Source organism: Erpetoichthys calabaricus, chromosome 2, assembly GCF_900747795.2.
Source record: "Erpetoichthys calabaricus chromosome 2, fErpCal1.3, whole genome shotgun sequence".
NCBI lineage: Eukaryota > Metazoa > Chordata > Cladistia > Polypteriformes > Polypteridae > Erpetoichthys > Erpetoichthys calabaricus.
The window spans coordinates 46,726,213-46,753,061 of NC_041395.2; the positions used below are offsets into that span (position 1 = coordinate 46,726,213).

General features: G+C 38.4%; 1 protein-coding gene across 1 annotated transcript in view; it reads left to right on the top strand.

Annotated features, from left to right (window-relative positions):
* The window catches only part of LOC114645855 (uncharacterized protein C14orf93 homolog), a 51,016-nt gene that overhangs the window by 20,860 nt on the left and 3,307 nt on the right, over window positions 1-26,849 (top strand). Inside the window, exons 2-7 of the mRNA XM_028793727.2 lie at window positions 190-536; window positions 1,984-2,292; window positions 8,282-8,911; window positions 14,382-14,443; window positions 14,553-14,656; window positions 22,936-23,048. Of these exons, the coding sequence (XP_028649560.2) occupies window positions 360-536; window positions 1,984-2,292; window positions 8,282-8,911; window positions 14,382-14,443; window positions 14,553-14,656; window positions 22,936-23,048 (1,395 nt within the window). The 5' untranslated portion in view covers window positions 190-359. The remainder of the gene's footprint in view (window positions 1-189; window positions 537-1,983; window positions 2,293-8,281; window positions 8,912-14,381; window positions 14,444-14,552; window positions 14,657-22,935; window positions 23,049-26,849) is intronic.

Consider the following 26,849-nt stretch of genomic DNA (forward strand, 5'->3'; position numbering starts at 1 on the left):
CATTGCTGCAGGGATACCAGTGCTGTTGCTCTTCCCTTCTGTACAATTCATTACATTGGCCTGCTGCCTAGGTAAAGGAAGGTAGTCTGGATGCCGGTCTGTCCATTACATGATTGATGCATGTGCTGTATGCTCGTAGTTGTACATGAGTGATTGTTTAATTCACTTTTTCTTCTCCCATTTTTACAGGTCATAGAAGAGCAATTGCTGCAACTGTTTTGGAAGAAAAACTGAAGAGCTGTTCATTTGTGAACTAAACAGATATGTGTAACTCATATGTGTCAGATTGTGACACAGAGTCCAAGTGAAACATGGACAAGCATCAGCAGAATATCTGACAAGCAAACTGAGTTATTACAATGTCATTCAGTGCAACCATCCTCTTTACTCCTCCACCTGTAAGCGGGGGAGGGACAGGGACATCAACTACCAGTACAAGTGTGGGATTGACACCTACAGTGACGCCAGTCAGCATGACTGGCCATGGTGCAGTTGTAACAAGTATGGAGCAACTGCTGCATCTCATATATCAGAAAGTGGGTATTAAATTGTCTATTGAATTTTACTGAGGAGTGAAAAAGATAGCATTTGTTGTCGCCTTACTTATGAAATGTGAAAGCAATATACTTTAGACAGATAACAGATTGAGGTCCTAGCTTGGATGCTCCATTTATTTTTAAGAAAAAGGAAAAATTCACAGCAAAGAAAAAAAGAGTTGCTTGACTTGTTAGCCATGTTGCTCTCAAAGCAGTAGAGCCGTCTCAGAAGGTTCTGTCCTTCTTGACTGCTGGTTCCCAATGAACAACCAGTTCTGGTGGCAGTGCTCATTTTATACAATGGAATGGAAGTGACTTTACACATCTTTGGGAATGCTGTGCTTCACTGTAAGGGTGGAAATGAATGATGTTTAAGAGACTTCCACATCTGTTAAGGGCATGTTGGAGATGTTTGCAGACTATTGTGAGCACCTGAAAAATCATTAGGAGATGATAGCAAAGAGGGGAGATAGGAGAACAGTCAGAGAAATTCAAAGGATTAAACAAGGAAAGACAAAAACACTGAAATATCTAAGATTATAAGGGCAACAGGAAGGTCAAAGCAGAAGAAACCTTACACTAAACTATTAAAGATTCTTTCAGCAGCATTGACTACCACTAAGAAGAGTTCTTTTAGAAGGAGTTTTATCCACCAAGGGATACCTAATATGTCAATTGTCACCATAATTATGCCACAAGGTACTAAACATCAATAACTGTGACTACTGTGATCACGTGACCCACACAGGATGGTGTCACAGAAAATGAACAAAATGATAAAAAAAATTCAGATTACATGCAAACAACTCAAAAATGTAAACTCCAGGTCTCAAAACACCAGTAAAAAATGAAAGTATAAAGCCAACAAAAAATGATTAAGTTTAAAAAAATAATAAAATACAAATGCAGAATCATAACAGCATCATCCTTCTCCCTGGTTTCTAACCAACCAGATCCCTTTAAACACTTCCAATGCTCACATGTTCAGCAGTCTTTAATTACTATTAGCAACCTCAATTCCAAAAAGTTGGGACAGTATGTAAAATAAAATAGAAAGCAATGATTTTTTTTAATCTTCCTTGACCTGTATTGAATTGAAAGCACTAAAATGATACGTAAAATATAAATACTTAATGTAATATTGCCTTGAGTTTCTCGAAATGGTTGTTCACATACTATTTACACAATTCATGTGTTTTTAGAGAGTATTAGGTTTCTGTTTCATCTTTGATGTGTTGACTTTTGATTGTGTCTTGTTACTAACATCAAAATTTCTACAGGTGTACAAGTCACTGCAAGAGTTTCTTGCAGTCTTAGAAAAAGTTTAAAATGCAGGTGACTAGGACAGGTGCCTATAAATATTGAAAATGTTAGATCAGCTAAACTGAAATACTTCACATTTGATAAATGCATTTAATGATTTATTGAAGTTTTACTTTGTTTTCAGGTGGATCTTGCATGTACAAATGCAGAAAGTGCTCTCACATTGGCTCGTCAAAATCATGAGATTCTGGTACAACTCCAGGAGGATATGAATTCTCTGAGCAAAAATCCATTGCTGTCAAGGAGTATGGACTCAAAAGTGGATGTACCTTGTGTGACATCAGAGGATTCAGTGTCTACAACAGGCCAGCACAGGTCTTTAGCCACTGCAGGAATAATACCACAGAGAAGCTGTAGCTATCTATCCACATTGACGACACAAGGAGTGGATAGAGCCAGTCAGACAAACCAGCCTCAGCAATCAAGCAAGGAGGTGAGAGCCTTTGTATCTGGGCAGGCAGTGCGGTTTAACTGATGGAGCTAAGGTGCAGAACTTTAAACCGGTTCATTACACTCCTTTGACTCACTATGCAATATCCATCCATCCATCTTCTTAACCTGCTTATCCAGGGTAGGGCTGCAGTGTCAGTTGGAGACTATCCCAACAACCAAGGCAGGTACATTGGCACCAGGCAATGTGAACTCTTTTTATAAATATCACACAACCCAGTATACTTAAACTAACTAGTCAATAAGAACATATTTCATGCTGATTGACAGTTGGGAGCAGGCAGACAACCATTTATTTAATCTTGGCTTCAGCACATATCATAAATAAAAAAAAAAAATCAGAGTTCCTGCTTTCTCCTTCATCCCCATGCCCAGATAATACATATACTGTTCGAAAATAATTAGCTTATTGCTTTCAGGTGAAACTCCCTTGCTTCTGACTTCTATTAACATGCTGTGAAAATATCCTTTATTCCTATAAGTAAAACATACTGTATGTATAAGTATACAAGGTAAGCATACCTGTATATCTGTACAAAGCAATCGGACTTGCAAATCACAGTGATGTATTGATGATTGGCTTTGGAATGGAAAAAACTTAATGTAGTACCATCAAAGGCAACTCGCTGAACAATGTAAACCCATCAACTTCTGGTCTTGTTTAAAATTAACTTTAAATAGATGTACGTTAAAAATGTATTTGAATTAATCTAGTTTCTATTCATGGAATGTAACAGTTTTCAGTTTGCAGTGAGGTGTTTTCATTTTTGGTTGTTGCTTTAAGTAGCCCTTGAGACGGGCATACAGTGATACTTTAGAATCCTAAAAATACAGTTCTGTATTGTCCTTGCAACCAGCTCTGAATCTTTGATCTGATGGCAGTGGACAGAAATACAACATTACAAAATGAGATTACATAATTTCTTATTATTTACCATACAGTTTCTGCATCTCATTCCTAAACCCCAGTTAGATGTTATGGTGTCGTCTTTCAGAGGTTTACATGTACCTTTTTTGTTTTGATTTCCTGTTTACACTCCAGTGCAGTTCCAAGGTGCAGAGACATACAGTTTGGTAGACTGGTTGGGTGCATGTGAGCGTGGGGTTTGGTATGTGGTGTGTGACTGCTGATGTCTTGCAGTAGGCTGGCCACCTATTTCTATCCACCATTCCCTCCTTTCTTGAATTGAACGCTTAATGAGTAGGTTCTAGCTCCTCAAAACATTATAGTGAAAGGCATTCTGCAAATAAAACAATAAGTAACCAGTGTTTCTGATGAAAATGTGTTATGTTGCATTTGTCTCTATATTGTACAACTGGACAGTCATTGGAAGGGCACATTTAAAACTGAGATTTAGGAATTAAAATGGTCCCTGTTGATTGGGTATCAGCTAAAGAAAGAACATCTGCCAACGATTGTCTCAGAACTCAGGGAATGCAGCAGCTACAAGTCCTTTTGTGAAAGTGTAGTGCTTTACACAGAAATTAGCAGGTAATATGAAATATATTAATTAATTACCTCTTTCACTGTTTGAGAACCTAAATAGGCTATCACCTCAGAGGAAAAAAGATTACAATAGTAATTATGCATGAACATACTCAAAAAATAGATTGATTTTCAAAGTTCAGCATTCTGCTTTGATGTTCTTTGCTCTTGCATCACCCCTTTTTAACGTTTTACCCTGAGAAAACCAACATGTACAACTCAACAGCACTGTATTCCTTACCAATTCATTTCATTCTGTTTCATACCACATTAATAGTTATGCCATATATAATGTAATACATACAGTCACATGGGGTAATTCATTGTTTTATTTTTTCCTTTGTAATCCTAGGTTTATCTTCATGAACATAATTTCAATAACTGACTAGCATGCAGTGACTTGCATTTTGGAGCAAATGTTTATTGAATTACTGAGTTGATGTCGATGTTATAATTCCGTGTGTTTGTTTATTTGAAATAAAGAGCTTTTGATTGGTATATCCTGACTTAAATAAGAATAGCTCTGCTGATGGGCTTTGTTATTAGTCCATCTAATGGACATCATCAGTGTTCATGATTCCCATAAGAATGGATCATTAGGGCCCTCCTGATCTCACTGAAAGGTTTAGGGAGTTCATTGTTGGCAATTTAATGAGTTATACTAGCACTGAAGCGCTACTGATTCAGTACACAAATGAACGCCATGTTTACAGAAATTAAACAAATTACATACATAGATTTTTGTTTGACCAGAGATCCGCTTCCTTAAATTTTATGCATTTTGTAGTGTGGTTAAGATATGGCTTAGGTTATGGTTGACCCATAAACAATAATGTTTCATTTTATACTTGATGTCATGTCATGCCATTTTCTAACCCGCTTAATCCAGACCAAGGTCATGGAGGAGGATGGAGCCTATCCCAGCTAGCAAAAGGTCCAAGGCAGGAACAAACCTTGGATAGGGAGCCAGTCCATTACAGGGAACACACCAAACACACACTAGAGTCAGTTTAACATCACTAATTCAGCTAATCTCTTTTGGACAATGGGAGGATAGCCACACAGATATAGGGAGAATATGCAAACTCCATGCAGTTAGGAACCAGGATGCAGTGCAAACAGCAGTGCTATCACTATGCCATAGCTTTCCATTTTCGCATAATCATTACTTTTCTTAAATATGATGTATTTTTATAAATGCTGTAGTTTCTTACTGAATTATGGTTACTCGATGATGGTATGTTTCAGTACATATCTCACCACATAAGTAACTTTCAGACTTAGAGTGGTGTCCTTTACATTTCCGTAAATGTTTGATTGGTCTTAGGGTACATTCACACTACTACATTTTCATTTAAAAGCAATGTTTTAAATAAAAACGATCTCTGTTTGCACAAACATTTTCACATTGTTTATAAAAGTATCTCTGTCCACAGCTAAAATAACAGAAAATGCATATGATGAGCCAGTTACCTGTACTGGGGCATATGCATATCAAAGAAAACAAGAAAAAGTGTCCTCTATGTGATACATTCATTTGCAGTTTGCATTTACACATCCATAACAGCAATGGAGAATAGAAAAAAACTAAAGCAAAGCAGATTTGTTTTTTTTTTTTGAACTGACAATAGAATTAGGCCCAACTCTAGGCAGTGTTGGTTGCATATGCCCAAAAAAGACATGCAAATGAGAAGTCCCCCTTTTAGATACGTAACTGAAATCGACAAGTCAGGGGTCGGTCAGTCGGTCTGTCTGTCTGTCTACTGCTCCAGCTAAATAGCCAGCTGCTGATCAAGTTCACCTGTGACTGAGAACTGTGAGTAAAGCCAGTTACATTCAGTAACATCCATCCATCCATCCATTTTCCAACCCGCTGAATCCAAACACAGGGTCACGGGGGTTTGCTGGAGTCGATCCCAGCCAACACAGGGCACAAGGCAAGAACCAATCCCAGGTAGGGTGCCAACCCACCACAGAACACACACAAACACACCAAGCACACACTAGGGCCAATTTAGAATTGCCAATCCACCTAACCTGCATGTCTGTGGACTGTGGAAGGAAACCGGAGCGCCCGGAGGAAACCCACGCAGACACGGGGAGAACATGCAAACTCCATGCAGGGAGGACCCGGGAAGCGAACCCAGGTCTCCTAACTGCGAGGCAGCAGTGCTGCCACTGTGCCACCGTGCCACCCATTCAGTAACATGTGCATACAAAAACATGAAAAGATTGAAAATGGTGACTGTAGTCTTTAGTGTACAGTGCTACTCTTTACTGTTATGATTGTGGCTACATATTCATCCCTTTCAATATTAATTTGATTCTTTTGGAAGTAAAAAAAAAATAATTTGCAGAAGAAAATGAAAAGTCAGTTAAAAAGTGCTTTTTCGTATCTGTGGTAACGGGGGACCACCCAGTATTTAACCTGTTTCTAGTAAGGACACCAAGCTAGAATTCCCTCGTGTTTGCTCCTGGTGTCCCAGCATTCTTCACACTGACACTTATAGTAAATTATTCTCATATACTATAAAAGCTGCCTGCCAAAAAGAAATCCTGAGATTTGACCTGAGTGTATATTCTATACATATGACAATAGTGACCATGTAACCCTATAAAATATGTCTTTAGTAAAGATTTAAATATTCACCAAGTAATCTTTCTTCCTTGTCACCATTTATCTTTGTTGTTTAATTCCTAAAGAACATTTTGTGCAATAATTTCCAAAGTTCATGTAAATCACCTTGCTGAAGGTGGAAACAGCTCTTAGTCCTGGTCCTCAGGCACTTTCTCACTCTAACATTACAGTGAGAAAGAGAGAGGGGATGCTCTTCTCTTCTTCTGCACGGTTAATCATTACTACAGTAATGCCATCTTCTTCTTTTGGTCTACTGTTTTTTTTTTTATTATTACAGTGAGAATTTTTTCTTTTTTCATCCTTTCATCCTCTGCTTCCACCAGTACTCCTTCTTCCCCAGTCTTAGCCCAGTGAGAATAATTCCTTCCTTATCATTTCAAAACTTCCTCACTGCATTTTTACTGCTGTGTAAAATTTTCTGCAGTTATATTTATCATACTTATGTTACATATTTTATATTTTACACTTTTGTGGAATTTGTGTATATTCATTGATCCTTCTCTGAAGCAACTTGAGTCATGCCTTGTTTTCATATAATGTGTCATCTTAACTCACCAAATACTGCCAAGACCAATTCCTGGAATGAATTAAATTTATAAGCCATTATTCTTCCATCCACATTGGGAGGAACATTTAATACATCTCTGCTTATGTCTTTTCCTAGCAATCCTCCTTCTCTTAAAAGAGCCTCTGCTATTTTTACCTCTTCTTGTTTAATATTATCTCTACTTTTGGCTTGATGGTCACTGAGCCTAAAAAGTGATTCATGCCATGGTCAGCTCATGATTAATACACTTTATTTAATCTGTGTGTCTTGTTTCGTCAACTTCCTTCTAGTAAGACCAACCCACATCCATCTGAATCTACTGTACCTATGTCAACCTATATGAACTGTAGGAAAAGAAGAGAATTTTAACTTGGTTAATTAATTATCAGTTTTGCATTCAGCAATGCCTTGTAATTAATTGTAATAATTTGATAAGGCTTCCTCTTCATTTTTCACACCGTTCTCTGTAGCAGGTGATCTCCACACGTTAGACTTATATCAAGGTAACTGAAGCCCACTCATTATAAGAAACAGAATAACCCATCTTATTGATAAACACAAGGATTATAGAAATATAATAACTGCATATGTATGAAAATAGCAGACAGGACGCAAGATAGATGAAACGGACAAACATATGGGTAGGTGTATTGTTTCTTCTGGTAGTTTTCCAGATATTTTATGTCAATGTTTGGAATGGTTTATTATTTTGGGGCTGTTTTCACCCTTATTTAAGGTTGTGTATATTTGTCGTCATTCTGGTTACATGTTGTAAGAGCACACATACAGTAGTTGTCATGGGTGGTTCCTTGAAGGTCATGACTCCAATTTTGCTGTGACAGCATAGAAGGTCTTTCAGGGTGATCCTTTTCTATCCAAGCTGTCTATAAAGCATTTTTAAAATCATGCTACCGAAAATTCTTTGTGAAGGTTGAATCTCTCTTTTCTGACTCCGAGTTAATCTTTTATTTTGGTTTGTTGCACAGTTTTTTTGGATCTTTCCCCTTATCTGTTCCTCTCCTGGTCACTCTCAAATACTGGCTGCTTTGCAATCATAACACATTTAATACAAAACAGGCTGGCCGTTTATTAGGTATTTAGAGTTCCAGTTTATCTTGGATATTTTTGTTAAGGTGTGTTTTCTGTTTCTCTGTTTCATTTAACAAGATTGGATAAATCTGATGCAGAAGAGACAGGGTTTTTTTTATATACAATCCAATGACAATAAGATGTTTTTCTGTTATCTTGTTTGGCTCTGCACATGTATTTGTGTTACTATTTCATGTTCTTGTCACACACAGGTCACTCAGGAGACATTTTCCACAGTATCACAAAGTCTTCCTTCTATAGACTCTGATTTGACATCAAATTCAGTACAGCCCTCTCAGCCACCATGCCAAGCCTTCAGTGAAAACTGCCTGCCTACCTGTGTAGCACCGTCTTCTAGTCTTCTGCTCTTATCTAGCACTAGTGGCTCAAATACAGGCCAAAGCCCCAAGACTGGCTCTGCAGTACGACCACAACCTTCAGGCAACCGTAACAGCACTTCAACAACCAGGAGTGGCAACAACAGTACCACTGTTGGTATACAACCAGTAGCAACATGTTTTAATACCTCTAATAAAAGTGGTTCTGTAACAAGCCATGAAGATGTCACAAAAAAGGGATCGCAGCAGTCATCTCTGTTGTTGTTAAACAGGCCTGCTTTTCTAGGACATACTTTTTCCAATCCCATTTCTATTGGCACAAGAGGGAGAAAATGTGCTGTGGTTGGCGATGTACCAAATCATTCTCAGAAGAGAGAAGTGACAGAATCTGCTGGTTCAGTTTGTCGCCTTTCAACTGGAAGTGTTGGAAACTCCATCTTAGGATCACAAAGAGCAAATGGCCTGAAAATGCGAAAAAGACGAAAAAGAGATGTGGTTTTGTCTGTAAGTTTGCCCCAGTTTTCCTAATTTATTCATGCTTTTTATTCGTTTTTCAGACTGTGTAACTGTATTTTTTTATTCTAATACCATTATGATCTGCCTAAATGACGCTTTTAATTGTCTGTTAGTTTGGGACATAAGTAAGCAACCTATTTTTCAATTTAGACACAGATTTGACAAATTAGAAATAAAGTTAATCGCACTATGCAAAAATTAGATTGCTCAACTGAAAATAAAATAGTTTTTTCACGTTTATTCAAAATATTTACCTTTTCAGAACTCAGTTACATCTATATTAGATGCAAATAATGAAACATCCATCCATCCATCCATTTTCCAACCCGCTGAATCCGAACACAGGGTCACGGGGGTCTGCTGGAGCCAATCCCAGCCAACACAGGGCACAAGGCAGGGACCAATCCCAGGCAGGGTGCCAACCCACCGCAGGACACACACAAACACACCCACACACCAAGCACACACTAGGGCCAATTTAGAATCGCCAATCCACCTAACCTGCATGTCTTTGGACTGTGGGAGGAAACCGGAGCGCTCGGAGTAAACCCACGCAGACACGGGGAGAACATGCAAACTCCACGCAGGGAGGACCTGGGAAGCGAACCCAGGTCTCCTAACTGCGAGGCAGCAGCGCTACCACTGCGCCACCGTGCCGCCCTAATAATGAAACAAATTAGTCAAATTGAAAAAAAAAAATTGAAAATGAATGTGAAATCTGACATTTTGTTTATTGGAAAAGTTGCAGAAATGTTGGCTGAACATCTGAACAGAATGATCATCTGAGTTCCACTTATTGACATCAATTTACACTCAGTATTCTGACTTGAAAAACTCTGATCGAACACCAATCAGAATCGGCTGATTTTCACTAAAAAAGGCCAATCACCAAAATCGATATTTTCAGCCTCTGCTTTTCTAAGTTTTATGGTAATTTAGTTATAGTACTCCTTTACGCAAGGTATTACGGTAGTTGAGCCAGCGCATGTCTTTTTTATTTTTTTCTTTTGCAGCAAACTTCCTGCCATGTAAACAAATGTCTAGTTGATACACCGAAGGAAAAACCTCACCTGTATAAATATTGCAAATGTATAGGGTGGTCAAGATCTAATTATGCAATTTTCATTACACTATAATTTATTATGTTTATTACATAGGGAATTCACAGCACCTGCCCTGCACATAGAGATTTCACTTAAAATTCTTTTTGTTGCCGATAGATGGAAGCACCTGCCCTGCATTCCAAAATGGCGGGGAGACGTTTGTCAGTCGAACAGTTGCATAATTACATCTGGACCACCCTGTATATTTTAACTGCAAAAAGGTCTAGTACAATTAATGATTTAAAGTGATTAAAATGTATAAGTGCATGTATATTTAATTTAAGCAGCATTTAATTGCTAATATCAATGAATTGATTGTGTGAGAATATATATCTCTCTATTATAAAAAAAAATATTTGGCAGGGAGACTAGGGAGACGAGATGTGATCTTCTCGGAAGACAATTTAAAGTCCCGCGAGAGACACTTTAATTTGCTCCCAGCTCTTAAAACAATGACAAGCGACAAGCAAAACACGCAGCTCGCCAGCATTTTTTTTCCTCAGAATTCTACACACCACACCCCATAATGACAATGTGAAAAATGTTTACTTGATATCTCTAAATTGAGCGATCGGGGGAGAAGGGCCTTAGTCAGGGAGGTGACCAAGAACCTGATGGTCACTCTGTCAGAGCTCCAGAGGTCCTCTGTGGAGAGAGGAGAACCTTCCAGAAGGACAACCATCTCTGCAGCAATCCACCAATCAGGCCTATATGGTAGAGTGGCCAGACTGAAGCCACTCCTTAGTAAAAGGCACATGGCAGCCCGCCTGGAGTTTGCCAAAAGGCACCTGAAGGACTCTCAGACCATGAGAAAGAAAATTCTCTGGTCTGATGAGACAAAGACTGAACTCTTTGGTGTGAATGCCAGGCGTCACGTTCAGAGGAAACCAGGCACCGCTCATCACCAGGCCAATACCATCCCTACAGTGAAGCATGGTGGTGGCAGCATCATGCTGTGGGGATGTTTTTCAGCAGCAGGGACTGGGAGACTAGTCAGGATAAAGGGAAAGATGACTGTAGCAATGTACAGAGACATCCTGGATGAAAACCTGCTCCAGAGCGCTCTTGACCTCAGAATGGGGTGACGGTTCATCTTTCAGCAGGACAACGACCCTAAGCACACAGCCAAGATATCAAAGGAGTGGCTTCAGGACAACTCTGTGAATGTCCTTGAGTGGCCCAGCCAGAGCCCAGACTTGAATCCGATTGAACATCTCTGGAGAGATCTTAAAATGGCTGTGCACCAACGCTTCCCATCCAACCTGATGGAGCTTGAGAGGTGCTGCAAAGAGGAATGGGAGAAACTGGCCAAGGATAGGTGTGCCAAGCTTGTGGCATCATATTCAAAAAGACTTGAGGCTGTAATTGCTGCCAAAGGTGCAACGACAAAGTATTGAGCAAAGGCTGTGAATACTTATGTACATGGGATTTCTCAGTTTTTTTATTTTTAATAAATTTGCAAAAACCTCAAGTAAACTTTTTTCACGTTGTCATTATGGGGTGTTGTGTGTAGAATTCTGAGGAAAAAAATGAATTTAATCCATTTTGGAATAAGGCTGTAACATAACAAAATGTGGAAAAAGTGATGCGCTGTGAATACTTTCCGGATGCACTGTATATATACAGTATATACTGTATTTGTTATTAGAGAAATGGTGAAAACTTTTGTTTTTAATTAAGCCTTGTTTCAAATAGATACATTACAGTAAAAAAAAACTAAACAATATGACAGCTGGAAATTATGAGATGCATTTTAATTTCTTTTATGCCATATGTATTATGGATGAATATTTTTGTACACATTTTATTATACAAAAGTATGTATTTTAAGGAAATTGTATTTATTGTAGTATTTTATGATCACTGAAAAATAAGTTTCAGAATACCATCCATCCATTATCCAACCCGCTATATCCTAACTACAGGGTCACGGGGGTCTGCTGGAGCCAATCCCAGCCAACACAGGGCGCAAGGCAGGAAACAAACCCCGGGCAGGGTGCCAGCCCACCGCAGAGTTTCAGAATTTCATTTTGTTAATAAAAATTAACAGTTTACACCTGTGGTCTATAGTTTAATTATAAAAATACACTTTAATATAGGTCATAAAACTTCAGTTCATTCAGCTTAAAACTTTCACGTCCCAGCCCACCGCTGTTACTTCAGGTGTGTCCCAGGGCTGTATCCTGGGGCCTCTTCTTTTTATTATTTACCTTCTTCCCCTTGGCACTATCGTTTGTAAATATAACATTAATTTTCACTGTTATGCTAATGACACCCAGCTCTACCTTGCTAGTAAACCCACCTCTTCTTTTCCACCATCTTAGCTTATTGACTACATTGCTGAAATTAAATCCTGATTTTCTTAAAATTTTCTTAAATGAAACAGTGACAAAACTGAGGTTGCCCTCATTGGTACAAGATCATCATTATCCAAAGACAATAATCTTTCACTTGCTATTGATAACTCCTTTGTTTCTCCTTCACCTCAGGTCAAGAGTCTGGGTGCCATCCTTGATAGTACTCTATCTTTCCAATCTCACATTAATAACATCACCCGGTCTGCTTACTTCCACCTACGTAATATCAATCGCATCCGCCCCTCCCCCACTCCCCATACCACTGCCATTCTTGTTCACAGTCTTGTTACTTCTCGTCTCGACTATTTCAATTCAATCCCCTTTGGTCTCTCTAATAAATCTCTCCATAAGCTTCAGCTAGTCCAGAATTCTGCTGCTCGCATCATTACTTGAACCTCATCTATTTACCATATTACTCTGGTCTTGCAGCAGCTTCATTGGCTCCCAATTAAGTTTCAAAGTGATTTTAAAATTTTGCTGTTAACATTTAAGTCCATTCATAACCTCGCTCCTCCATATCTGTCCAAACTTCTTCATGTTGCCATTCCCTCCCGTTAGCTTAGATCCTCTTCCTCCATCCATCTGACCATCCCTCTCACCCGTCTAACCACCATGGGGAGCAGAGCATTCAGCCGTTCTGCTCCCAAGCTCTGGAACTCACTACCTACAGAGCTTAGAAATACCGAATCATTTTAAACCTTCAAATGTAAACTTAAAACCCATCTGTTTAAAATGGCTTTTTGTCTATGATTACAATGGCTTTGTTTGATTTTAATTTTTATATTTTCTGATGTTTTAAGTTGTTTATAATGTGCTTTTTTATTTATTGTTTGTTCGGTGTCCTTGTGTTCTTAGAAAGGCGCCTTATATAAATAAAATGTATTATTATTATTATTATTTGTCTGGTTATGCAGGAGGTTAGTCTAAAAATTGTTTTAAATGGATAAATAAAAAAAAAAGGAATTGGTATCAGTATTGACCAATCAAGTAACCTGAAATTGGTGATCGGTATTGGCCTTAAAAAAAACGTATTGAAACATCCCTAATTTATGGTCATTGGCGATACCATCCACCCCATTGTAGACCAGTGATTCCCAAATTCCATTTTGTACTAAAATTCTTCTGCCTTCTGGTTCTTCTTCCAAACATTTTATTATGCCGAGACTAATTTCTGCCTGTATCAGAACTCTTACTTTAATTGAAAATATTATTTTGTTTTTATATAGGTAATGTGTTAAAACATAAAAAATACTGTGTAATTTGGCAAGTATTTTTATGAAACATATTTGTAAAGATTTTACACTCTTATTTTTTTAGAATGTCAGTTTAGTGAGACCAACTATGTTATATGGGTTGGAGATGGTGGCATTGACCAAAAAACAGGAGACAGAGCTGGAAGAGTTAAAGATTCTTAAGATTTGCATTGGGTGTGATGAGGATGGACAGGATTAGAAATGAGTACATTAGAGGGTCAGCTCAAGTTGGACAGTTGGGAGACAAAATCAGAGAGGCGAGATTGTGTTGGTTTGGACATGTGCAGAGGAGAGATGCTGAGTATATTGGAAGAAGGATGCTAAGGATAGAGCTGCCAGGGAAGAGGAAAAGAGGAAGGCCTAAGCGAAGGTTTATGGATGTGGTGAGAGAGGACATGCAGGTGATGAGTGTAACAGAGCAAGATGCAGAGGACAGAAAGATATGGAAGAAGATGATCCGCTGTGGCAACCCCTAATGGGAGCAGCCAAGAGGAGAAGAAGAAGAAGAAGTCAGTTATTAAGGGAGCCACTGGGCATGAATGGATGTTAGCTAGGGATCCAGTTACAGGCAGGAATTATCCTGTGAACAAGATGGAACAAGATACAAATTGCTCACTGATACTACAAAACATAGATTGGGAAATGCAGCTGTTGACTATGACAGTGTGCTGTGCCTTCTCTACATGCATTACAAAGTTTTTGCCTATCTTTATATGTCTTAACATGCTGTATTATCTTATTTTAGAAATGGGTGCATGACATCCACAATCATGAGTCCAATGAGAAGAGGTTTAACGGCTCTGAGAGGTAAGTAAAATATTTAAACAGGCACTAATGTAAATGAAGAACTACAGCATTTGCTCAGTGATCAGTTTATTTATTGATTTATTTTTTCATTGGTTTGTTTGTTTTTCAGCCTGCACTCAGCCTGGAATATGTCTGTAGTAAAGTTTCTTGTGGAAAAACTGAAGGCAGCTCTCATTTCTAGTACCCATAAATACAATGACAAAGAACTGAAAGGTAATTTAAAAAATCATTAACTGTCAGCAGTAATTCATATATTGCAAGAATTGAACGATATCTGGATTCATCCTACAAGGGATCATTGTTGCTTGGGTCCACAGAAATTCTACCTGTATAGCATCTTTTTTGGGGGTGATAATGGTCGTATTTTACTGGGATATTTTATGCTTCAGAATAACTCTTGGGGTGTTGGTGAACACAGTTGTAAGAGCTTCTCCATCACATCCTCAGGGTACTGAATTTGATGTTGATATGGTGATGCCGCACGGAAAAATTTGGAGGCAGGCACAGAGAGAGAGAGATCAGCTGACCTCTCCACAAAGTGCATCACTCACAGTGTTCTGAGTCAGGCTCTTCTTGGCTGACTGATGGCACTCTTCATTTAGCTTATGGTACAACACTCTCACTTTTGAGCCAAATTCTGCAGGTTCGAGACTAACTACTGGCAGTTCACCACAATACAAATCTTTGAACAGTGATGCTTCATGTCGTGAGTCCATAGCAAGACAGAAATCAACTCAAAGTGTTCTATGTGTGGAGTGTACACATTCTCACTTTCTTCTGGTTTCTTCGGTTTCTTTTCACATTCTAAATCTATACTAATAGAAGGCAAAGCCCTCACTCACTCACTCACTCACTCACTCACTCACTCACTCACTCACTCACTCACTCACTCACTCACTCACTCATCACTAATTCTCCAACTTCCCGTGTAGGTGGAAGGCTGAAATTTGGCAGGCTCATTCCTTACAGCTTACTTACAAAAGTTAGGCAGGTTTCATTTCGAAATTCTACGCGTAATGGTCATAACTGGAACCTCTTTTTTGTCCATATACTGTAATAGACTGCAGCTCGATGGCCGTGGGAGGCGGAGTTACGTATCGCGTCATCACGCCTCCCACGTAATCACGTGAACTGACTGTGAACGCAGTACGTAGAAAACAAGGAAGAGCCCCAAAGAGCGCTGAAGAAAACATTCATTACACAATTGAGAAGGCAGCGAAACAATAAGAAGCGAGCGAGTGACGCATACAAGCATATTCATAAGTGCAGCTACTGCGGAAGCAAAGCACGGTGTAAACCATAAGTTTAAATTAAGTTTATAGAAACGCTCCCGCTGCCGTTTGCAATACCATATTCGCGACATACAAGCTTAATGAGAAGACACGAGGTATAAACGAGACTTTGGATCACTTTGTAATGGAGTTAAAATTGCTGTAGCGAGAAACTTTTAAGTGCCGGGTCTTAGCTAACATTAAATAAAGCCGTGGACATTGCAACATCACACAAGAGAGCGGCTCACGTGAACTGACTGAATGCAGCACAAGTGATCACTCATTACAAAATTGAGAAGGCAGCGAAACAATAAGAAGCGAGCGAGTGACGCATACAAGCATATTCATAAGTGCAGCTACTGCGGAAACAAAGCACGGTGTAAACCGTAAGTTTAAATTAAGTTTATAGAAACGCTCCCGCTGCCGTTTGCAATACCATATTCGCGACCTACAAGTTTAATAAGAAGACACGAGGTATATACGAGACTTTGGATCACTTTGTAACAGAGTTAAAATTGCTGTAGCGAGAAACTTTTAAGTGCCGGGTCTTAGCTAACATTAAATAAAGCCGTGGACATCGCAACATCACACAAGAGAGCGGCTCAGTGAACTGACTGAACGCAGCACGAGTGATCACTTCGATGAATCAAACCTGTTCAAAAAATACATTACACAATTGATAATGTAGGAAAAGAATATGAAGCGACTGACGCATACAGACATATTCATGAGTGCAGGTACTTCGGAAACAAAGCACCGTGTAAACCTAAAGTTTAAATTAAGTTCATAGACCTACAAAAGGTTGCCATTGATTTGAGGCAAGATTGCTTTTCTCCTGTACAACTATACGTTGCATTCTCAACAGTAAGCTTGCACGGCTTGGTCATATTATAACCGGAGTGCTGAACTGACAACGTGGTATACAAAGAGAACTATAACAATCGTAATAAACGAACAATAAAACAGCAGAGATATGTATATATGTATACATATGTATATGTAGATATGTGTACACTACTTCTCCGCTGCGAAGCGCGGGTATTTTGCTAGTACTTAATATAATTGGTGTTCCATCCAGAGTTGGTTCAGTCTTTCAGCACACAATATGATTAAGGTGGGCAGGAGCCTGTGAACCCTCTAACTGGAAAAATAAGACTTGGAAAATGGATAAAAATAATCCAAAAATACCTCTTTCAAAAAATTAGGCAGCATAACTTCACTTGTGTTTTATAATTCATGTGTGTGTAATATTTTTTTATCCCCTGTTGTCTTTGCCCCTTTTTTAAATTATTGGTTTTGTTTTTCTCATACTGAGGGCACAACAGTGAGCAAAAAAGCCTATATAGCTTTGAGTATTTGTTACAAATAGCAAACAAAACTTTAAAGTTGAGCTTAAACACAGCAGGTATTACACAACTGTTCAAAAACTATTACATCATCTCTAGTCAGTATTGAAAGATTAAAATTAATCTTAAAGGGATTACAAAAATGAGCAAAGATTATTTTAAATTATGTTTTCAAAACATTCAAAACATTTTTTTAATTTGATCATTGTTTCTAAATTAAGATATTCACTTTTATGGCCAGTTAGGGCATAGCCAATCTTTTATTGCTATGTGGTTATTTGAATATCATTGCATCAACAGTTTTTTTGATATTTAGCATTTAGTGATTATAGTAGAAAGTGCATAGCTGTTCAGTGTCATTCTATAGTTTAGGATGCAAGAATGCACATGTTAACAGATAGTCCATTATCTACTGTGCATGCTGCACTTAACTTATATTTACAAACTCACCTGATACTGTAGGTGGCACACAAGTAGCAGTTTTGATGTACTTTACTTTAATGCTACAACAGCATCAGTTTGAGGACTGTGATATAGTGAAACTCATGAAAATTAGTGTACAATGACATCAGTCATCATTCTCCATCAACACCCACTAACAACCAGCTTAGCAAAAACACACAAACACATTAATCAAATCATTGTAGTAGACTCTTAATGTCAAGAAGATAAATTCTTGTAATTCACCTCTTGTGGTAAGTGCTGTTATGTCTGTTAGTCAAAGTTTTTATTACTCTACACTGCTTTTAAGATGGGAGAAGATTTAACCAAAGATAGTTGGTATGTGAAAGGTTAGAAAAGATCTTAAAGGAAATGTACAATGAATCCAGAGTGTGGTAGGTGACAGCCAGTACCATATTAAACTGTGACAGACAACCTAAAAACACTTCTACAACAGATTTGTAGAAAATGGTCATTACATTTTGTTCCACTTCACAAACTTTTAACAGTCTCTTCTACTTCTCATGTTGAATAGGTAAACTGATGGTGCCCAGGAATTTGAAATTCTCTATTACATCTACAGCTAATCTATTTATGTGTAAGATGAGGGTGATCTTTTTCTTCACTTAAAGTACTTCACTGATTGTTTTGTTTTGTTGAACCTTATTCCAGATTATTGAGACTACACTATTTGTCCACTGATTCAAATTTCTGGCAAATCATTTGACAACTCAGAAAGAGTGGAATGGGGTTTGCCCAGGTTGGGTTGGGCATTGGCTGGGACTGGGCCTTTCTTTGTGTCTGGGGTCACTGTAGTGATTAAATAGCTCTTTAGTAGCAAGGTTGCTGGGTTGAGTGAGATCTGACCAGAGATCCTAAAAGATCTGAAATTCATGGGTGTATTAAGAGGCTAGCATGAAAGGCATAGATAGTACCTTGGAACTGACCTAAGAATTGAGTGTACATTTTTTAAAACTGAGAAATTACACTCTTCAGCCTCCTTGGAAAAGTCTATGCTGGGGTACTTGAACAGAGACCAATAGCTGAACCTTAGATCCAGGAGGACTAATATGGATTTTATTCAGGCTATGGAAAAGTGGATTACCTCTTTGTTCTTTAGCAAATACCTGAGTTGGGTATGGGGATTTGTCATTCCTGTTTAAATATGCTTTTTAACTTGTAAAACACTTCAGGTACAGTATCTTGTGGAAGGTTCTACAAAGGAATGAGGTTCTGGGGATGCTACTGCATGCCATTAGGTCCCTCTATTCACAGAGGTTTTTTTTTTTTTGCATACATATCGTGTCTTTTTGAGTCTTTTTGAGTCTTGGACTCCACCAAGGGCATGTCTCGTCTCCTTGTCTATTCATGATTTTCAAGGTGCAGCCAAGGTTTGGAGATAATCCAATTCAGGAATTTAAGAGTTGCATTTAAGGAGTATATACTGGAACAGTTTGCAGTTAGTATGATGCAGTTGGAGTAAGTATTACCATATCCAAATCTGATGATATTGACAACTCTCAGAAAGAGTGACTTGTTCTCTGCGGGTAATGGGGTGAGCAGTTGTTCCATGTGGGGAAGTCCAAGTACATCATAGCCTTGTTCACATGTGAGGATCAACAGATCACAAGATTGACCAACATAATTGTGCAGCAACAGTACTTTTAAGCATGTTGTACTGGACCATAGTAGTGTGGAAGTTAAGTCTTTGGATAAAATGTTTGGTCTGCCTGTTTCTCTGTATCCTCATCCTCATCTTGGACAAACTGGAGGATGTTGCTGGCAATAGAGTGACCTGGTAGGTATAACTCAATATTTGACCACCATGACCTACGCCAGGAAAAGCATAATGGAACGTATGATGATGGTGGTGATTATAATAATGATTTGAACAGTTCTGTCACCACTTGTTACAAATTTGTTGTATTTTTTACTGAGACCCACAAGAGTGGTGTAATCAGCAAATTTGACAGTTCTTAAAGCATCTGTGTATAAAATGTAGAACGACAAATGAAAGAGTGGTGAAAACATGCAATCCATAGTCAGGATGATGAACTTATTGTGTCAGCCTTTATCCTCATCAACCTGCATTCTGTCACAAAAATGATCCAATAAATAACCAATAACACTATGACAAATTGCCAATCATTTTTGTGCAAAATCTTGAGAGGAATAATTCTATTAATGGCACAGTTTTATTGCTTAAAGAGAATCCGGATATAATGTGCCTGTTGATTCTAGAATGACAGGAAGGCCAATGAACACCCCAATCTTTGCCAACCTATTGCTCTGCAGGCAGACAGTTAACGGATTCAAGGGCACATTGGATTGGAAGTTTACTAGGAATTGTTAAAATACTAATGTCAAGATAGAAGGTCTTTTGTTCTTGATAAAGCAGACAGTGGGTGTTTTTGGAAAGGTTATTACACTAAAAATATTAGGAAGCCGAATTGCAGTGCAGTTATATATAAGTTTAGAAACAAGGCTGAGTCTGGGTGTTTTTCTGCTGTTCTGTTTCCTAAAAAGCCACCTCACATCATATTTCTGAATAATAATTGCTCAATGATATACTGTTTTTACATACCGAAAATTTAAAGAAGCTCAAGTTTACTCATACTCACGAATAGGGGCACTTACACTGATAACCACAGATGAACAAGAAGGCCTGCATTCAGTAAGGCATGTTTTGTAAAGATAAAAATCTGATCACACACAAACTAGGTGTATAATGATGTGAGTTATTATCATCACTGGTAATTAATAAGCCTGTGTTTAATTCTTTCTGGAGCTCTTATGTCATAACCATTCTGTCTACAATTTTGCTTAAATCCACCATTCGTGCACTTACTGTGCTGGCCTCAAAATGCAAGAGGATGTACAAAATGTAGGTGTTGGTTTCATTGTAGCATTAAGGCTTGGCACAGCTAAAACCCAATAAGTTACTATGATGGTGACCTAAATGCTGAAAGGGTCAGTGAGTACACCACCTCTGACTAAGCTTCCCAGTTAGGCAGCTCTCAGCGTGTCAAAAGAAAGCTGATTCACTGACCTGCTTGTCCCGGCTTGTACATGGAGGTTACAGAAAAGGCAGCATGTATCATATTCAGCTTCATTATTGCACATTTAAAAGAATGCAATTTTTTTTCTTAATAAAGTAGAGGCTTCTTCAATTCTGCCTTCTTGTTGGTTGTAGTATTGGGAAACTTGTAGTTACTCACTTAAATAAATGAAAGAATAAATGAATAAATCCACAAGCCAGTAATCTGGATCAGTTTCACTGACCTAAACCAACTGACTCTATTTGGTAAACACTTGAAATGCCCATCACTTGAGAGCATTAACAAGTGGTGCACATCAAGTATACTGTAAGTCCTAACTAGTATTGCTTTTCATACTGTATGTAACAGTGCTCAAGAGAAATAAGCACATGCAGCCAAAAGCCTGAACTGTTAATTGAACAAAAAAGACTTCTTTTTGGTCTGACTATATAAGGTGGTTTCCATTCTCCTTTTTCGTACTGGACAGTGTGGTTGCAGAAAAGATTTTATTATGAAGTATGAAGCTTTGTGCATACCTCTTCTTTTATGTTATTTCTTGTCATCATTACATCATTTTAACATTACATTTTTGCTTGTCTCCTCCTAATATGCAAACACTTTTCCAACATTCATACCCATCACTTGACTGATACTTGCCACTATTATCTCATAGCCTGAGCAGGTGTTCCCAGCATTTAACTGAAACTCATTTACTTGTTTAATTTTTTGACCTTGTTGGTTACACAAGTTATTCAAAATAATAAAAAAAGCAGAGAAATAACCTCTTATGTGTTAGCAAGCCTAACTCCTTAACAATATTTTAAGTATGCATTAATGATTTTTCCATAGTTTTAGTTCATTAGCTTATAGAAATCATTATACCTAGATTATAAAATACTATAACAGGCCCAGCATTTGCATACTTCTCTGGCCTGGAGGCAACCCACAACCATAGTACAGGCAACCTTAGTCACACACAGCCTACACTCTGATTTTAGTTTGATTCATATCTGTGTGTGATTTGCATGTGACCCTCATGTTTGTGCTGTTTAACTCTGAACTCTTGTTTCCCCTCACACGCTTAGTGTCTCTGAATTGGCTCAGTGTATTTGAACACAGTGTATCTGACGGCATTCTACCTAGCACAAGCGTGAGCCTTCTTCATCTCATCCCTGCCTTCAGAAACAGATGAACAGATACAAACATACGTGCCCTTGTCAATGTTTATTCAGTGGTGAGATTGATTGTCAGGAGCCAGAGCCTAACCCATAATACATGGGCAGAATTTTTCTTTACTTTATTAGCACTACTGAAGTAGGAACCAAATCTGCAAGCCGTGCTTTTCTGCAATGAGTGCATTCTGTGATAACAGTTAAAGCAATTTGCCATAAAATCTTTATAATGTGTTGAACTGGGTTCCATTGCATTGTAAGACATGTACACACACACACTTATGGAAGGTTTAGGGATGATATATAGTTCATCAATGGCAATTTTGATCTGTATTTTATAAGAAATAATTAACAATATTGCTTTACAAGGAATACTTAAGGTACATGGAGGTGTTGGTTGTGTTTGTAAGAGCAGTGTAAGATAGCTTTATCTTACTAATGTATGCCAAATGTTTTTTAATAACCAAAAGACATTTGTGTTATAAAGAGCCCATACAAACATGTCGACTAAGGTGAAATTCTTCTTTAATTTATTGTGAGAACAACAATGTATAGTTGTATGTAAATCAAACTGCAATATTATAAACTTAAACAGTTTTACAAGTCCATGGAAGCCTTTATTGTCATTGTCAATCATAAACAGTAAATAAATAATGTTACAACTGGATATGCAGGACAGAAAATGGATGGATAGAAGAATGGACATACTTTCAATTTAAATATGAATTAATAAGCTGATATTTAAAAATTTTTTTACTTACGACATATGTAGTTTATCCTTTATAAAAATGTGCCGCCCAGGTTTATCTACTGATTCAACTATTTATAGTAATTATTCAAATTTTTCTTGGGATGTTTATAATAATATAGGGATAAAAGTTGCATAGCTAACAAGAAATAGGGATCATGTTTCTGTTTTAAAATTAATTTGCGGACTGAACCATATTTAGTTTTAATAGAGCGTACCTAAAACCAAATTATGTGAGCTTTATTATAAAAAGCTTTATAATAGTAAAAGGAAAATAAAAACCTGTTTTCAAAGATGTGATCACAACAATCTAAATGATCATGAACACAATGTCAGTGGCTATATGTGAAAAAGTCACAACTTTAAATTGCAGCGTCTCTTAAGAGTTTAAATGCAAGTAACATTACTTTTTACTAAGTGTAAATATCTGTAGAATTAATGCATTTTGCATTTTATTGTTTGTGTTATGTTTCCAGGAGCATGTGTAGCATATTTTCTGACAAAAAGACGTGAATACCGCAATGCCCTAAATCCTTACCAGAGCCTGAAGGAGCGTGAGGAAAAGAAGCTGCGTAGCAGAAGATATCGGGCAAGTGCACACTCGCTTTCTAAGCAGAGATCAACTCTTTATGATGCTTTAGCTATTTTGGCTTCTTCTTCTTCTTTAGAGTTTTCAATCTTGTATCTCTTACTGCTCTGTTCTCCATATTATATTAATAGGAGATGGTTTTATGGCCAGATGACTCTGAGTCTTTTCTTAATATTGCTTAGCACTCCATGCTGAGCATTTTCATGTATATTGTAAAATGATGAGGAACTCTGGCTGCACTCAAGAAAGGTGTGGCAGTTTATCCATAACTTTGTTTTTGGTACACAAGGAAAGAGTCTTGTGCCCAAGCTAAAAACGTGTTGAGCATCTGAATCAGTGTAGCACCACAAGTATAGTTCTTCTTGAACCCTGAAGTGTACTTCTGATACTTTCTTAACAAATCTAACTTCTTGTTACAAGTAGTAACAGAGCCTCAGGTCAGGTATCCTAGAGCTGTGCATTGGAGCTAATCACGAATTCAATGGGTAGCACTTTAGTTCATTCTATTTAACATAACAATCATAACATTCTCAAACCTACTTAATCCACTTAAAACTTGTAGGCATCCAGTGCCTTTCCTGGCCACACTGGATACAAGGTCAAAATCAGCTTTAGATCATGTACCAGTTGTAGTTTAAGAATTCTGTTTTGTTTAATTTCTTATTTACTTTAACCTTATAATATATGATTATTGTGGAAGATGATAAGGTGAAGCTTCATGCCATTCCTAAACAAAAACCATTGGATTAACATAACATAAGCATTTTAGTTCAGTTTATTTTTGTATAGCGTTCTTCACTGAGTGCAGTTGTAGAAGGTTGTGACAAGTTCTTGGGTAAAATGAAAATACAAACTTTACAAATGACTAATTACATAGTGAGTAACCATAAAGACATGTATTTGTTTAAACAGATAGTAAAACAAAGAAGTTATAAATTGTTTAACATATTCACTACCAGTCAAACGTTTTAGAACACCTGCATTTTTCCAGTTTTTGTTGAAATTTAAGAAGTTCAAGTCCAGCGAATAACTTAAAATGACACAAAGGTAAGAAGTAAACTACTAGAGGTTAAAAAAAAGGTCACCAAAAACTGAAACACAATGAACTTTTCAGTTATACAAAAAGGCCTTTTTCAGGGAACAAGAAATGATTTAAAAATTTACAGCTTTTCTGCAGTAGTGGAAGTTAATTAAAATTTGAAAGTTGATACAAACTAATCTTACAGATGCCCCAATTTTTGCTGAATACTTACAAACCCTCTGTGTTTATAAGTCAGTGTTGCTACACCCTCTGAAGTCTTGTTTGGACAATATTGCACTGTACATTGCTATTATAATAGCAAAAAAGGGCAATTAACAAACAAAGGCAGAGAAATCTTTATAATGCTTGAAAGGGTTTTCATGTAGAAAAATTGCAAAGAAAGCCAAGTTGTCAGTATTTACTCTTACTGGAAGAGGCCTGGCTGACCCAAAGCCTCAACAGAATCAGAAGTCAAGTTTCTAAGAATTAACAGCTTGTGTGATAGGCAACTCATAAGGCAGTGGTCGAAGTAAGCATGTCTCACTTTGAACTGTGAAGAAGACCTGGAGCTTCAGGTTTGACGGGTCGAGTGGCAGTAAGAAAGCCATTAGTAAAATTACAAAATAAGAAAAAAAAGGGGCTTGCTTGGAAGAAAGTCCTATGAGCTGATGATTCCAAATTTGACATCTTTGGATCATCATGCAGGTTTTTTACATTCCATCAAGTAAATTAAAGAATGGATCGTTGTTATGTGAGACCAACTGTCAACCATGGAGGTGGAAGCATGATAGTCTGGAGATATTCTATAGTTGGCAACTTGGCAGTTTGACTGCCTTGCTGAAGCAAAAGGCCTACCACCACATTTTGCATGCCAAACTTTCTGGTCTATGCCTAGTTGGTCAGGGGTTTATCCTACCAGAGGATAATGACCCAAAGTGTACCTCCAGGATTTTTCAGAACTATCTTAAAAGAAAAGAACAAGATAGTAGGAGCCATATTACTAACCGAGAATGCTAAACCGGATGGACGCAGGGACATCCGGCCATGGGCCGTAGCCGCAAAAAGACGTACTGTGCAGGCGCCCCAAGAAATGAGGCGCCGCGAGAGGCGGCCGCGACCACAGAAAAAAGGAGTCAGCACAGAAAAAAGGAGTCAAACGCAGGCGACACACACAGCACCGCACGAAACCCATTGCACACGAAACTAGCACACAAAAAAAAAAGAAGCCGCTCGCGCCCACCTGCAAGCACCCACCCCCCCCCCTACAAGCACCGGACGGGACACACACAAAGAGGACGATTCAACAAGCCCCTGGCACACAAAAAAAAAAAGAACCCAAAACCACCCCGCCCACCCTACAAGCAAGGGATGGGACACACACAAATAGGAGGATTCAACAAGCCCCTGGCACACAAAAAGAAAGAAGACGCTCACGCACCACCAATCCTCCGCCCCCCCCCCCCCTCCACAGACGCCGGAAAACCACACAGCGCCGCACGAATCCCATTGCACACGAAACGGGACACACACAAAGAGGAGGATTTAACAAGCTCCTAACGCACCAAAAAAAAGAAGCCGTGACCGCCACGCCAAGCCCATTAGAGACGAGACATGGCACACGACACGTTCACAACAACGACGAATCAGACCCACAAACAAACTAACATCAATAAGAAGTGACACCCAAAGCCCCATTTGTAAAGGAACCGTCCATATTAAACATACGTCATCTCAACACCTTCACACTAGGCAGCATACGTGGATCTCCTTACAATAAAGCACTATTAACCGTTCAACTGCAGAAAAGGCTCCATATTAACAGTGAGTGCGATCCTCCTTATTACTTATCCATATTTTGCACGCTGAGGAACAAACAAGTCATGAATACACGCTCACGGGTACAAAACGATTCGGCTCGGATAACGGGACCAAACACACGAACCTGCATGAAACAACAAAATACACGGCGGCGCATACAACGCGCTTCTGAAACTCCGGGAGAAAAAATGCCTCGGCTCCAAAAACGCAAAGCTCAACTAACCCCGTTACAGAGACGTGCCCAAATGGACAGACACAATGAACGTAGACGCATACAGCGCGCGTCTCAAAGTGCTGCATCAAAACAGGCACGAGTTCAAACCGAAAGACCTCGCGTCTCAGACATACAAAAACGGGAGCGAAGAGACAGCATAAATGAACGCAGACGTCTACAACGCGCATATGAACTGCCAGAAAACAAGCAAGCAAGGCTCCAAAAACAGAAAGCTCAACTGACCGACATACAAAAATGGACAAGGCTCGATACAAACAATACACGACGTAGACTGAAACGGACTTTTCGCACAGCACAGGCGAATCGATTATACCTCCAAAATAGCGCGTCCCAAATACTGGACATGCAACAACGCGCCTCTCAAACGCCACAAGCAAAACCTGCCTGTCGCGGACATCAACGCCAGACACCTGCTAAACGCTTGCGCCACTTGGCTGACAATGCGTTCAATAATGAGTGCACTATTGAGGAAAATTCATTGGGATTAATGAATGTCATTTGCAATCATTGTCATTCACTTAACTTCCCTGAAGAAACAACTGGCAATACAAATAATGAATTTACACGTTGTTGTCAAAAGGGTCAGATTAGACTGCCTCCTTTACATTCATATCCTGAATATCTACAGAAGCTTCTAACTAACGATGTGCCTGAAAGTAAAAACTTTGTGAACTGCATTAGATCCTACAATAGTTCATTTGCTTTTGCATCTACCGGAGTACATATC